General features: G+C 31.3%; 2 protein-coding genes across 4 annotated transcripts; one reads left to right on the top strand and one right to left on the bottom strand.

Moving 5' to 3' along the window:
• Positions 1–693: 693 nt before the first annotated feature.
• LOC132715334 (M-phase phosphoprotein 6-like) lies at positions 694–5,736 on the bottom strand (the record flags this gene model as incomplete). The annotated part of the gene is made up of 3 exons (XM_060698323.1): positions 5,584–5,736; positions 1,637–1,749; positions 694–784 (listed from the first exon to the last, which is right to left on the bottom strand). Coding segments are annotated over exons 1-3 (258 nt in total), but the record flags the coding sequence as incomplete, so codon positions are not given.
• Positions 5,737–9,306: 3,570 nt separating this feature from the next.
• LOC132715331 (uncharacterized) lies at positions 9,307–15,232 on the top strand. 3 transcript variants are annotated; one of them, XM_060698320.1, is made up of 10 exons: positions 9,307–9,609; positions 10,086–10,162; positions 11,208–11,520; positions 11,970–12,102; positions 12,511–12,675; positions 12,929–13,108; positions 13,413–13,688; positions 13,927–14,082; positions 14,325–14,574; positions 14,812–15,232. In XM_060698320.1, exons 1-10 carry the CDS (start codon positions 9,590–9,592, stop codon positions 15,069–15,071), a joined length of 1,830 nt encoding a protein of 609 aa, XP_060554303.1. In that variant the 5' UTR covers positions 9,307–9,589; the 3' UTR covers positions 15,072–15,232. The 3 variants fall into 3 exon arrangements, with proteins under 3 accessions (XP_060554303.1, XP_060554302.1, XP_060554304.1); XM_060698319.1 differs by having other exon boundaries at positions 9,307–10,162; XM_060698321.1 differs by lacking the exons at positions 12,511–12,675; positions 12,929–13,108 and having other exon boundaries at positions 9,307–10,162.
• Positions 15,233–15,490: the final 258 nt, after the last annotated feature.

Below are 15,490 nucleotides of genomic sequence, written 5' to 3'. Positions count from 1 at the left end.
TTACTCTCAGTTCCTTTCATATCAATAAATATCACGAAAACAGTAAACAATATTTATATTTATGCAACCCGGTTTTTCACTTAACTAACTGCTTAACTATTCCCTATGGGAAGGAAGCTCGTAGCAAGTTAATAACAACAAAATTACAAAAATAAAATATTAATTTACTTTAAACAAGTTCTCTAATCAACCTCAAATTCAACTCTCCCATTCTGCAATAAAACTTTGGTATATATACGCATAGACAAATCCATTTAGAAAGGGTCAACAGGTTATCCCATTATTTATACTCATTCCCTTAAAAGCGTCTCGATCATATAAAAACGTTTTCCTTACGTTATTATTCAAATAATGAGCGTCTAATAAATTCTTTTATAAAATCTATAATAAATGTTTATACCTATCGACGGATGACAACATGTTTAAATTATTCACAATCTGATATTAAATAAAACTAGATCTGTAAGTATCAAACACTTTTACCTGATAAAATATAAAGCAAGCAAACTGTCGTTTGATAAATAAATTGCAGTATCAATGGCGATTATTCAACAAAGGGGAGTAACTATGTATAATCATTACACTTGTAATATAAACCATACATTGCATAACCTTTGTTTTCTTATATTTATTTATTGTATAAACATGTACAAAGTTCATGGTATGGATATGGAATATAATAAAGAAACTCACCTCTACTTCAGCGTTGAAACCTTTGAAAGACATCCTTCCATACATTAAATTTTCACATCTTTCATAGCTTGGCTCTAAAACATATTTACTTCTGCAAACAAAAACAAAAATACTATATTGACAATGACTACTTGAAAACCTTAGTAACATGAAAAAATAGTCAATTATTATATTTGTTCTAAAAAGTGGAATACAGTTAAAAAACAAGAGTAAACGTTTGTCTGTTAAGTGCAACCATTGATAAAAATTCTAAGTTAAAAAATAGAGGTATAATTCCAAAAATATAACTTTCAGAATTATGCCCCTTGTCTAACAACTGCAATTTACCATGATAAGCAAATATTCCAAGTTTCATGTTGACACCTTTTAAAATGTTTGAATAATTGGCTACAGTAAATTTTTTGCATGACCTTAACAATGCAGTCATCAAAAAAAAGCTTGCTATCACAAAATTTTGACCTTTTCTTCGAAACAGCTGGATGAGCTAAAAATTTATTATGTTTTTTCTAGAAACTTTGGATTGAAAAGGTATAATGTTATTGGAAATATATAGACTCAATTTCAAATAATAATAAGTGAAATGAATAGAGCTGTCATCAATAGAAACATTATCGATGTATCCTTGATACTTTTCTGTTGATCAATAATCAATACACATTTCAAAAAATCGATAATTTTGACTTACTGATTAAATGTCTAGAAATTAGGAAAATTCATCCAGAACATAATACTGAAGCAGGTTTCCATGTCTAACATTATGCACAATGATGACAAAAAAAAAAGGTCTGGATAAAAATCATGTAATGGGCTTTTATGAACAAGACACTAAACAGAACATGTTTTCAACTTGAATCAATGACAGCCCTAGAAATGAACCTTTCAATCGTTTTTGATTTCTTTTACAAAATGATTGAAAATCTGATGATGTTATAACTATGCTTACTCTCTTTGTTCAATAGGCGGCAGATCCAACACCCAATGTTCATCATCTATTTCATGTTTCCTTTCTTCTTCACTTTTTTCTTTTTCTATTCTAAGTGCACTCCTTTTCATAAACTGTAAATTTACAACAATTTTGTTTTTATTATTTGTTTTATTGAGGTTTTTTGACATAAGGGGAATGATAGTCCAACAGCTAGTCTTTAAAATCTGTCTGCAGCTATGATTTTACCCAATATCAGGGCTCTCGATTGACACAGGGATCCGGGTTTTGACTCGTGAAAATCGGGAAATGCACATATTTGACACGTGATAAAATCTGCTCAAGAGTCAATTTTCCACATGGGACTTTCAGCAATGCAATAATAATTACCTTAAATCCACCCCTAATTATCTATCAAATCCTACATGTGTTCAAATCACACTCATAAAAAATGTCAACAGGCAGTATAAGATGTGTATAAAATGCTTTACGCACGGCAATTGTTTATACCCTGTGCACTGAAGCGCGACAATTCAGTGGCTGCAATTTGACAGCGCTAAAAATAGCTCTACACAACTGATAAGAATTACATACTTGAGGTGTCAATTATTGATTGCTTCTGAAGGTTTATAATACGTCTTTCATTTACTTGGAGTACCTGTGCATTTCTTATAAATATTCCTGGTACATTTTGGTATTTAAAATTAATATGATATAGCATACCAGTAAAGATATTTTTTTATATTTTATACATTTAATCAGAAAAGCTGCTGCTTATTTTATTCTTTCACAGCAATTCATGTTTTTGTTTTATTTGTTTTGTTTTTTAGGTGGTGGGGGTATAGACATTTATAATTAGGCATTTTTTTCTGTCAATTTAGACTTTGGAATCTCCAAAAATGACCTCCAATACAGTTATTTTTGTAACATAATAATGATTCATGTAGTCAAATGACACTAGAAAAAAATTATTTGACTCATGAAAATTTTAGCCAAAGAGTCTTTGACTCGTGAAATTCTGACCCTACTGAGAGCCCTGCAATATTATTTTTTTAATACACCGACTGACAGTTTCTGAACTAGAGGACGACAGGCTATTCTTATCAGTAAAATTGCAAGTTTTAAAAGATAATCAGTTGCATATCTCACGGTATAAAACATATGTTAAATGGTCCGACTTGTGGTAGGTTTAACCGTAAATTTAAATACCTTTAGCAGAGATCTGCCAAGAATTTGAAAGTACTGGGCCCTGGGCCCACTTGGTCTGAAAATGATGGGCCATTTTTACCAAAGTATGGGCCTTGGGAAAATAAGTAAACATTGACCTAAATAACTGTTAAAAAGTTAAAAGTAGATAATTGAATTTCCCTGGTAATAAAACTTAAATCATATTTTATGACAAGTGGTTCACTTATGATTCAGTACTTAACCAATAATTAAAAATTATGCCTACATGGTAACTTTCTAACTAATATTAATTGCAGGCAAAATATTTTTTAAATGGCTGCTCAAAAATTTGATATGCAAATCATTCACATACATCTAATGTCTAATACTGTGCATTATCCATTGAATTGTTCCTACTTTGCACTAAATGTCCCTTACCACTGTATATTGACGAAATTTTATTGCCCCTTGTATGCCTCTGTGTAGACAGCATACATCAAAGACACTTGCCGACAGACCTTTTGATCATGAAAAAAAGTCATGCACAATGTTTACCTGATTGGTTAATCCCCCTGTCAAATATTCTGATGACGAAATAGACATCTTTTTTTACAAAGCTTGCATAAACTTGAGTGACCTTAGGGGTGCTCATGTTGTACACCTGTCAGATTATGCTGTAACTTACAGCATTTCTTAAAATAGCAACACTTTTTTTCAGTTACCGATAATCATTTTAAATATTAAGTAGTTGTATAATTTGTTTGTTTGTTATATTGGATTAAATTTACGTAGTAGAAATGAGTATCTGTGTGGATTATGAGAAGAAATGCGGTAAGTAGATAACATGGACATAAGCTATAGGGGAATGGATAAACTCAAGAATATGCGTAATTACAGGGGAATGTTGCTGTTGGTACCAGTTTTGACTGGATGACTAAATAAACCAGCAGACAGTTTTGTTTTCTTATAAGTCTGCCACAGATTTTAGATGCGCCCATGGCCCTTTGCTGCCGATTTTCCTGCGCCATTCTCATTTTTTTAGCGCCAATGGCGCAAAATCGCGTCCTCGGCAGATCTCTGCCTTTAGTGTCAAACAATGTGTTGAAGTATATACGTAGATGAAGCTAAGATCATAAGCTTTTCATTGGTGTAATAAATTTTAAAATCGACCATTAAAATCACTCAGATTATTTCTAGGGATGGGGTTAGTGTTTTGGGAAAGGGTTAGGTTTAGAGGGTTACAAGTCATGGATTTTGCTGCGGACAGATTCTAAAAGTGCTCCTAGTTCAACTAATTGTACTACATGATGAGATAATCAGAGATATTGTGATATTTTGTGTATTCTACAAAAAGCGAGATTCTGACCCACAAAAAAAATATCTCAGAATCTAGCTTTTGACTACAGGGATGTAAACATTGCCAATGACTTACTGAGTAAACTTTGGCAAACTTGTACAGTAAACTTCACTTATAGCGAACACAGTTATAACGAACTTCCGGTTATAAGGAACAATTTATTTTGGCCCGAATTTTGCCCTTCCTTATTTAATATAAAAATATACGGTTAAAGCGAACACGGTTATAAGGAATTATCGCTTATAAAGAACTCATTTCTTAGTCCCAATTTAGTTAAAAGTACAGAAAATTACACTTTTATAACGAACTCCAAAATATCGGCTATCCGTAAATAGATCCCGCATTTTCAACTTTCGTTTTTTAGCACCCGGCCGAATGTACCGTTTATTGTTGTATGTACTTCAAAACATCTATTAAAATGAATTTGTATAGCAGTACCTAATAGCATAATCCATTGAAAATTAAGAAGTACGCTTGATTGAAATGAAATGAAATCTATATCTTTCATAAGTTAAAGTTACCCTTAAAATATAAGAGAAGATATTCAATATAAAAGGAAGAAAAATTGAAATATTGTTTATTCTTAATCATGCAATCAAAACAAAAAAGCACTGAGTTTAGAAACAAAATATGATATTTTATGATAAATTGAGAAAAGGAGTAAAATAAAAAAAAAACTGAAATAGCAAAGGATTCCAAAAAGTACGCTCTCGGGTATTGTTTATAAAATAGAAAAAAAGACTTTTTTTTAAATCAAATGCTCTTCAAAATGGCTCTCGTTGGTAAACAATCAGTTCGTTATAATAATATTGTAAATCTGTTCGCTATAAAAACTCCTGTTACAAGGAACTAATTCGCTATATGCTTACAAGAAACTCCGGATATAAGGAACAGATTTTGAATGTCCTTATGAGTTCGTTATAAGCGGAGTTTACTGTATATAGTACACTAAAGAAAACGGAATGAACCTTATATATACTCCGGGTCTAATCCAGGATATAGCCGATTTTTCAATCCATAAATTTACAGATATTCAAATGAAATTTGCTGTTTTTGGTTTTACACTAAAATCTGCAGCAAAAGACAAGTTGTTTAATTGATTGTTTATATTTACAAATGTAATTGGGCGAGTTTCATCTTTGTATGATGATTTTGAAATTTTTGTTGAAAGTGAAAATGGAAAGTCATCAAATTGTTCTTAATCTTACCATAGTGTTAGTTACATATAGTCATATAATATGTAACCTTATTCATTTTAAAATGTGGTTTTGAATTTTAATGCAACTTCTACTATTTTTCTACTTAATGCCTGTAAATTTACAGAAAATTATTGATCGTCCAAAAATTTACAGACTGTCCATAACAAAATTTATATCAATTCATGAAATCCTAGACCTGTTTAAAAGAAAGCAGAATATAGCATCTTAAATCATTGAGTCAATACCTTCATTTGTAAAACATTGCTGGACAAGCTTGACTTAGACTCATCTCCAGCCATTTCGTTATTTCTATTAATTGTTGAAAAATAAATATAACGTGGTCAGACCAATTAGAAGAGCGCTTTCCTATGTCTTCACCGACAAAAGGGATAAATTATTAAAATGCAGAACTTTAATGCCAAAGTTTTTATTAAAACCCCGACTGAACACATTATATATACATAAAAATTCTTTTCTGTTAAATTGTACATTCACATTAATATATTACACTTAAAAATGTTATTGATTTGAAAAGTAACAACACTAAAGTTAATGACAGATCCCGTTCAGAAAAGGGCCTGTCTAAAACGCGGACGCCTTAAGCGGACAATATAAACATATAGGGAAAACGCTGACAATATAGACAAAGAGGAAAAAAGCGGACGATATAGATATATAGTGTAGACTAATTGGTGATGATTTTGGGCATTGATGAAGTTTATAAAAATGACGTGTAATTGGATTTATACTTTAATATATAAAAAAAATATAATAAATTAGCAAATTGGGAGAAATATTAAAGTAATTTATGATTGAATGTCAATGAATTTTATATTATATTTATATGACACATTTTCGGAATTTCTAAATATTGAAAACTAATATATAAAACAAATGGATCAAATGAATGTCTTTAGAATTACAATGATGGTACTAAATTGGCAACAGCTGATATGTAATTAAGGATATGTATTTCATTTTGGCATTGTTTTTGTATGTCTTTATGTGCAACTGGTAGGCGGACAAAATTTTTGTTCGCAAAATAAAAAAAGCCTTGATTTTTCAAAATCAAAAGTTTGTAAGAGTAATTTTTAATCATAAATTATTGATATAAATAAGTAATGACAGGCTGTTGTTTTTTATTGATACAATATAAGCAGAAGCGTGCTGCAAATTAACGGTAATTATATAAGTGTGAACAACACGCTACTGATTAATCGTGTCGGCACTTAGCTAGAGATAACATGATACGCATTTTGCGGACAATATAGATATATAGGGAAAACGCTGACGATATAGAGAACAGAACAGAACAGAACATATCTTTTATTCACCCAGGTACAAGAAGATATAATATCGTACAACATGGGGTTATTACGAAATTTACATGAACACAAAATAATACAGTATCCGGTCAATGAGTGTTACAATGGTACAAAATCGTAAGAAAAAGAGAAAGAGAAAAGAAAAAAAAATGAAATGAAATATAAGTTTTAAAAATTGATTGCTATTTAGAAACACGTTGGTTGCTGGAGACGGGGGAATGCTCACATTAAATCAACATTAAATAAATACTGATGTCACTCGGTTAATTATTTTTTTATTTATTTATTTAATTTTCATGAATCGAGTGCGACTTTCAAGAGAAAACACGAGAAAAGTAGTCCGCTATCTATGAATGGAATTCCACATAACTGTTAATTGGGTTACTACTAGAATACGATTGGCTGTTAGTAAAGATTTCAGTTTGCCATTGGATAACTTACTGGAACAAAGCTATAAATAAAAATAATTATATATATATAGATATAGAGGAAAAAAGCGGACGATATAGAAATTTAGAGTAGACGTATACTCTTGTGACGGACACGTGTTGCAAATTAACGACAATTAAGTGTCAACAACATGCTTCCTGATTGAACCTGTCCGCTCTTTGCCCTATTTTTGCGGACAATATAAATATATAGAGAAAAAGCTGACGATATAGATATAGAGGAAAAAAGCGGGCGCTATAGATATAGTGTAGAATGATGTGTGAGATAAAATTATAATAAAATAGATAATGATAATGTATAGTAATATTGTGCAGTAATAAAAACGAAGATAAAGAATGAACTTCATTGCAATTTTATTTAAGCAATATAACACATTCGGTACATGAATTTATTTTACACATACAAATAATAATATCAATGTAACAACTCAATATATGTATATAGCTATAAAGAATATAACAATCACATATTTTAACAAAATCCCTTACTTAAGACAACAATATTAAATAGACAATGTATTAAACGTTTATAGGAAAAACGATGGCAATATATACAAAGCGGAAAAAATGCTGTCCAAAAATATATTACATTTAATTTATAATAAGTATTGTTTTAAAATAATAAAGTTCTATAATTAAATTAATATTTTTTTTAATTAAAAATCATAAAATCAAAAATTGTATTTTCAGACTGCAAATAACATTGATCTTAAAGTGAATCTTAATAAATGTAAAATATATTATAAAAAAGTTCGTTTTTCCTTTAAGAACATAAACCACAATCAAAGTCATTATCAATGGATGACACATCAATGGGGGCATTAATACAATTTTTATGGAACCATTTATTACATTTATCACATAAAACCATATCATCAAGGCATTCAGGTAAATTACATAGACAATAATTATAAATATTAATAATTGTATCACTATATTGTTTCCTTTTACTTAAAGTTTTCTTAGTTAATGGAAATTCCGTCATTTCTTTTCGTTCAAAACAATTTAAGCTTTTGTGTATCTGGCAACACACAGAAAAAACACCTTTTTATCAAAGGGCCATAACTCAGCCAAAAATCATTCAACCGGAAAACCCGTGCAATATGCGCAAGGACTTGAGCTACACATCAATCCTGTAAAGTTTCATTGAAATTGCATTAGTGGTATAAGAGAAGTAATCCGGACAAACTTTAAAATTAAAAATTATTAAAGGGCCATAACTCTGACAAAAATCATTGAACCGGAAAATGCTGACAATATGCACAACTAGACTTGGTACTGATCATTCCTGTAAAGTTTGGATGAAATTGCACCAGTAGTTTATGAGGAGTAGTCCGGACAAGTTTTGTGACGGACTGACGGACAGACAGACAGACGGACAGACAGACGACGGAGAAGTGATCCCTATATGTCGCCACTATTCCGTAGAGGCGACACAAAAATGGAATCAGTATATACATAAATATATAATTTATACATTTCTTACTGTTTTATTGTCTGGTAGAACATAACATGATTGTTCAAGAAAATTCATATCTTATTCAGGTTGATAAAGATTACAATGGGGAATATCATTGATATGAACTTACCGAAAAATATGGAGCAACTTCAAAAATGTCCTCTTCGAAACAAAACTGGCGTGTTTTATATCCAGGATAGGAAAACACACTGTACGAATGTTGACACAAATAATCACTCATATATTTTACTTGACTGTGTCCTACAACGAATGCCATTTTAACAATGCCTTAGTGAAAACACTTTATACAATATTTGATACACAATTACACTTTAAAAGTTAAAGAACACAATAATTTAATAATCCAATTCAAATTAACACTTTGTAAGCAATGAAATGAATTCAAAGCATGTAACTTTAAATTTGAACAAATAAATAAACTAAAGTCTTTTTTAATTATTATAATAATTACACCTTTATAAAAGCCAATTATTAGCCTTTAATATGAATTTAACTATGCTCTAAATTTAAGAATTTGAACAAATAAATAAACTAAAGTCTTTTTTAATTATTATAATAATTACACCTTTCAGATATTACTTTATAAAAGCCAATTATTAGCCTTTAATATGAATTTAACTATGCTCAGTCATTTTACACTATATATCTATATCGTCCGCTTTTTTCCTCTTTGTCTATATCGTCAGCGTTTTCCCTATATGTTTATATTGTCCGCTTAGCAATCCGGTCAACTCGTCCCCTGGTCAACTCGTCCTCTGGTCAACTCGACACCTTTTTGGTCAACTCGTCCCCTACTTTTGGTCAACTCGTCCCTAATATGGTCAACTCGTCCCCTACTTTCGATCTCTGTCTTTAAAATGTCTTTAAATAATTCTTTTATGTAAAATATGTAAAATTAATACTGAATTTGATTGATATCGAAATATTAATAAAATAATTACGTCTTTTTTACGTTAAATTTTAATGATCTTTATCTAAGCGCACGTGCATAGCTTTGATGTCAAACTACAAAGACAGGTAAGTTTACAAACATTCAATTAATGTTTAATTAATCGGAGTTTTAATGATAATTAAAACTAAAATTAGGTCCAACTCTTTGATTTTTCCCGCCTCCCTGAATGGATTAAAGACTGACGACAGATTAACAGAAATTAGAAGCGCTAAAAACTTTATGTCGGTGCGTATTGATCTCATTATAGAAGGATCGTGTCAATTAAAAACATGATAATTGTTTGTTGGGAACTTGTCAATATAAAAGTTTCCCTGATAAATATAAGATTTATTCTTAAAAACACATTTGCGTTGTACGTTATACGAACATTGGATTATTTTTTTTGTGCATATCAATCATTTCTTAGAATTCCATATTGTTGGATTATAGACTGCATGTGAACGGTGTATGTGACAATTTTAATTATTTGTGTTGTTGATTGTGATTTTTTTAATTGATTAGTGTTGTTAATTGTGACAATGTACCCCTGCATTGATTGTAGGAAACATGTGCGGAAAAATCAGCAAGCACTTCAGTGTGAGCGCTGTGAACACTGGCAACACAGAAGTTGTAATACAGGTTAGTCATTTGTGATGTTTATGTTCATTTTTAACAGACAAATGATCTTGCAATTCCAAATGATCGTATATAGTGTATTGGATTAAAAAATGTCAAAGAATATTTAAAGAATTTATTAAGTTTTTTTTTCTAAATTGCATTTTATTGTAATATTATGGTCCATTATTATCATAGGAGTTGTATATACATACATGCCTTTGAAAGAGTTAGTATTTATTTTTTTATTTTTTTTTTCATTATTTTTTTTTAAATAAAAAATCCGTACAATAATAACAAGTTGTATTTAATCAACATTTTCATATATTTGACCATACACCATCAAATCAAATTCGACATTTGGAAAATAAATTTTTATAACAACCTTTGGCACGATTTTCACGCGATTTGTATAATTTCAAATTAAAGACACGCGTTCTTTAAATATATAAAAACGTATCCAACCACAGAGGTATTTGTGTCGTTAATCCTATTATCAAATTACCATGTGTATACTTTAATAACCAAAGGCACGTGTCACGATATATCTAATTAACAACAATTTATATCATGCATAAAACAGTACAGTATCCACTTATCGTCAATCAACACGATAATTTAGGTCATTGTATCAATTGTGTCAATTATATTTATTTATTGGTTGTAAAATAATGATGATATGTTTGATTTAATGAAACATATTTAGAAATTAGATTAACAAGTGTATTCTAGCAATTGAGTAAAAACAGTTTAACCCAGGATAAAACCAAAATTGGTTTATGGATTAAATTATTATCATTATCATTATTTTTATTATTATAATTATTATTATTATTATTATTATTATTATTATTATTATTATTATTATTATTATTATAACATGGAATATATGTTGATATAATGATACTACATGTACTAATATACACATGATATCGATGTATAAATGCTCATGCTCTTCTCATGTTGTATATAACTGCCGCAATTGAATGTATGACGAACATGTACATGTTACAATAAAAAGAACATATTTAATTTAGGTAGTCAACTGAATAAAAACATTATATTACAGGTATAACAATCGCCGACTATAGGTCAGCTGTGAGAGGTGACCGGGAGATTGCGTTCATTTGTCAGCCATGTAGTGCTACTGCTAGAGAAGAGCCTGCCGATGAATCTCTTCAGTGTTGTGCGGAGAACTCACACCAGTCCGACGAATCATGCAACGAGACGGGTTATGTGGTCAGTTCATCAGTCAACACAACATTTTCTAGTGAGAACTACGATGTCTCTATGTCTGAGTATGCTAATGAATCTGCTGCTGATTGTTCAAGGTCTATCCTAGCTGACAACTCCTACTACGAACGGGATGACGTCCTAGAGTCGTAAGTCAAATTATATTTAAATGAAGACCTCAGAATTAACATTAAAATGTTCTTTACAGAAGAGAAATGACCATAACATTGGCTAGTTAATAATGTATAATTTTGCAGACACCGATTCTCTTTACAAAAGGAAGTATGAACTCATGTATATACTGTCACTTGCATTTGTGCCATAGCCAAATTCGCAGCTACTTAAAATAAATAAAGTTTGATTTACACATATAACTGATAAATGCAGAACAGTTTCGCCTTTTTACGAACTTGATACTTGAAAGTATACAAACCTAATAACTAATATCAGATTTTTTACTAATACCGTTCTTTCTATATTATAACCTTATCTAATCTTTGTACATGACAAAAATGAATGTTTTTATACTGTCACTTAGACTTCTTATCATATCCTGTCAGTTATTATATTATGTATAACGATTTTTATTCCTTTTCAGTTCCGGCGAGGGTCCTGTGATGCTTGGTTCTGTAATCGAAGATACGCCAGTGACTTACGAAATACTGTCAGGTGCTTCACAGAGGGGTAAAGATATATTAACGGACTCACAAGGATACACGTACAACCTCAAGGTAGTTTTTGATATCAAATATACAACACTTATACAATATTTTTATTTAAATATTAGATAACAGAATGTAGAATACATGACCGCTCTATATATATATATATATTATCCTTAATTACGCATTGATTGATAAATTTTAAAGATGAATGATTTCCATTCTTAGGTATAACACTTATACATTATTTTTATTTAAAAAATTGATATATGAAAAGTGTTAGTTAATGCTGCATTTAAATATTAGATAACAGAATGTAGAATACATTTAAATATGCCCGCTCTATATATATATATTATCATTAATTACGCATTGATGGATCAATTTTAAAGACGATTGATTTCCATTCTTAGGTATAACAACATTTATTATAATGTTTAAATGCATTTATTGAATTTATATTCAAAATATATCCAGGGTAGGAAAAAAACTTCTTCTACATGGCGCTGCAGCGTGCGCAATGTTAACAATGTGTGCCCAGCTCTTGTGCGACAAGTTGGCTCCGACTTCTTCCCTGGTGGAAAGGATCACAACCATGGTAGCGTGCCCTCAGCCAAAGCTAGGATGTTGATAACTCAAGAGGTAAAGACAATTAGAAAAAAATACAGTATCTTATTAGTAATGTACACCACCATTTCAGGTATAAATGAAGAAAAACGTCCTGCAAAAAAATGCATTGTTAAAAGAAATGTACATGTATAAATAAATCTTCAAAACATGGCTCTGCATTAGTAAGACATTTGTAAATAAAAAATGCATGAAATAGCATATTTTGTCCGTAAAAAATTATTATGTACCGACTGATTACAAATCACATAAATGCGTTTAATTACAGGCAACGCAACAGGCATCACAACAAGTGTTTACGTCGGCAGGTAGTATAGTTGACAAAGTTGCTAACGTGGTAATTCAACCGTCTGACGTCGAGAAGCCGAACACTGAGTACATTGCTAGAGTAGTTAACCGCAAGAGACAACAACTTCGCCCAGAAGAACCTTCAGATCTTAACTTCGAGGTATGTGTACGTTTGATATAAAATCATGGTTTACCCTGTAATGACGCATGCTGTTAAAACAAGATCAACAAGGAAATGTGGCGTTCAAAGAACGCACCCGCCATACGACCATAGAACAACGATTCCAACATACTGTTTTAGCATCTCAACAATTATTTGATTTAGAAATGTCGGACCTTATTCGTTTGACAGATGGAAATTGAGATTTCTTGGCATTAGATTATAAAAGTTTCTGTTACTTTTCATTATTTCTAAAGATAACACATAGCTTTAGTTTCAGCAAATTTTTATGTTTTTGTTTAAGGTGAAAGAAGACTTTTTACCGCCTAACTTTTATCGGTGTGACGTGAGAGTTGGTGACAGCCGTCACCTGCTTTTTGCTAGCGACGATCAATTGGCCATACTGAAGAAAGCGAAGAGATGGTACCTCGATGGGACATTTAAGGTTGTGAGGGAACCTTTCACAAGCCTTTTTTCTATCCATGCCTTCGTAAGGAGCGGCGATTGTGCGAAACAACTACCTCTCGTTTACGTCCTCATGAGCAGCAGACGCACAAGAGACTACGTCGCAGTCCTTAAGGTACAACAGACTCAATATTAAAAATAGCCTATAAATTATTATTTAATTGAAAAAATATCCATATATCAATCGGGTTCCTGGACATGTACAAGATTAAAGGGTAATCAGAATAATAAAATAAAAACTTAAATTGCATTACGATATATACTCAATATCGGCTAGTTGTACAATATTTGTATCAGTGTACTGTATATGGGAATATTTGGAATGGAAATTTATTTTTTAGTTCGTATTTCAGAAACTGGGTCGTTTGCTACAGCGCGAAGTGAATGTGGTTGACTTCGTTGTTGATTTTGAGGCAGCCCTTTGGAATGCATTACGCCACGTTTTCGAGGATGCAGAAATCCACGGATGCAGTTTCCACTGGGGGCAAGCAGTATGGAGGAAAGTACAGGTAATGAAAACAATCGTATTTACTAAGTAAATCAAACAATATTAAAAAAAGTATAGAATTAAATAAAAACAAGATGATGTCACATCAAATATATACATATAAAAGAGCCATATGATTGAAATATACATATTTTTTTTTAAATATTTTGATATTGCCAATTGATTTTTATAGAACATATTCTGAAACTAATTGTATTTTTTTTATCTTTCTTGAACGTATTCTGAAACTAATTTTTTTTACAGGAAAAAGGCCTGTCTGCCGAGTATGTCAGTCACCGAGGGGCACACCGCTTCATCAGAAAACTTCTGTGTCTGCCATTCCTTCCTGCAGAACACATTGGTCCTGTGTTCGAGTCAATGGCAGACTTAGCTCCAGACCGTTTTGATGGACTGTTAGCCTACATTAGACGGACCTGGATCGACAATGATATGTGGCCAGTCCATTCTTGGTCGGTGTTTGGATTGAGCATCCGCACCAACAACGATGTTGAAGGTAAAATCACATTTTAAAATATTATGACAATATTATATATTTGAAATAGACTGTATACATGGTAGCAGTCATACCTCTCATACATAAAAAAATATGTCTTAGCCAAAATTGTAGCGAATTTTCGAAATGCATTCATGGACACATACATCGCCGCATTAAAGAGATAAATATATATCTATTAATAGTTGACCTGTCCCTATCTTATTGGTATTGTAATATACTTCTATTATTTTATAGGATGGCATAGAAGATTGAATGGGAGGGCTGGGGGAACGCCTCCATTTTACCTTTTGATCAAACTGCTCTACGATGAGGCCCAGGTAGCGGTGAGGAACTCGGAATTGATAAGTGAAGGAAGACTTCGCCGCTACCAGCGCAAAAAGTACACATATCTTCAGGGACAGACTCACCAGTTGTGGGATAAGTACAGGAATGGGGAGTTATCTTCAACAGGACTTTTGAGAGAGTTCGGCAACTTATACAAGCCCCAAGAGTAAAAAAAACAACAACAATGACATATGTGCATGGGAAAAAAAACAATGAAAGTGTGAAAGTGAAAGTGACTATATATACATGTATGACATAATATTGACATACGATATGATATTTTATCTTTGCATATAAAACATGTTTTTATAAATTAAATGTTATTGCTATTGATCGTCTTCGTGTTGTTCTTTTCTGTAATTTAATTTAATCAGACTTATGCATATATATATCCTTATTATAAGATGGAATTCCAAATATTCGCATACAAAAAGCGTCAAAATATGTCCAATTCAGTAATTTTATAATATATTATTTTAACAGTCTATAATGATTTGTGAACTATATGAAAAACAAGTAGTGATAAAATATAGGGGACGAGTTGGGGACGAGTTGACTAGAGGACGAGTTGTCCAGGGGACGAGTTGAC

The sequence above is a fragment of the Ruditapes philippinarum genome, unplaced genomic scaffold (genome assembly GCF_026571515.1).
Source record: "Ruditapes philippinarum isolate M1 unplaced genomic scaffold, ASM2657151v2 ctg7060_1_1_1_1, whole genome shotgun sequence".
Lineage (NCBI taxonomy): Eukaryota > Metazoa > Mollusca > Bivalvia > Venerida > Veneridae > Ruditapes > Ruditapes philippinarum.
The sequence above is the reverse complement of the archived record's forward strand: the minus strand, read 5'-3'. Positions and strand labels throughout refer to the sequence as shown.

What these genes read in the sequence shown, in the direction of transcription:
- LOC132715331 (XM_060698319.1), top strand. Translation starts at nt 10,063, where the DNA reads ATGTACCCCTGCATTGATTGTAGGAAACATGTGCGGAAAAATCAGCAA. An exon ending in GATACACGTACAACCTCAAG is followed by an intron (nt 12,103 to 12,510) that starts GTAGTTTTTGAT and finishes AAATATATCCAG; the next exon opens with GGTAGGAAAAAAACTTCTTC. An exon ending in GGATGTTGATAACTCAAGAG is followed by an intron (nt 12,676 to 12,928) that starts GTAAAGACAATT and finishes GTTTAATTACAG; the next exon opens with GCAACGCAACAGGCATCACA.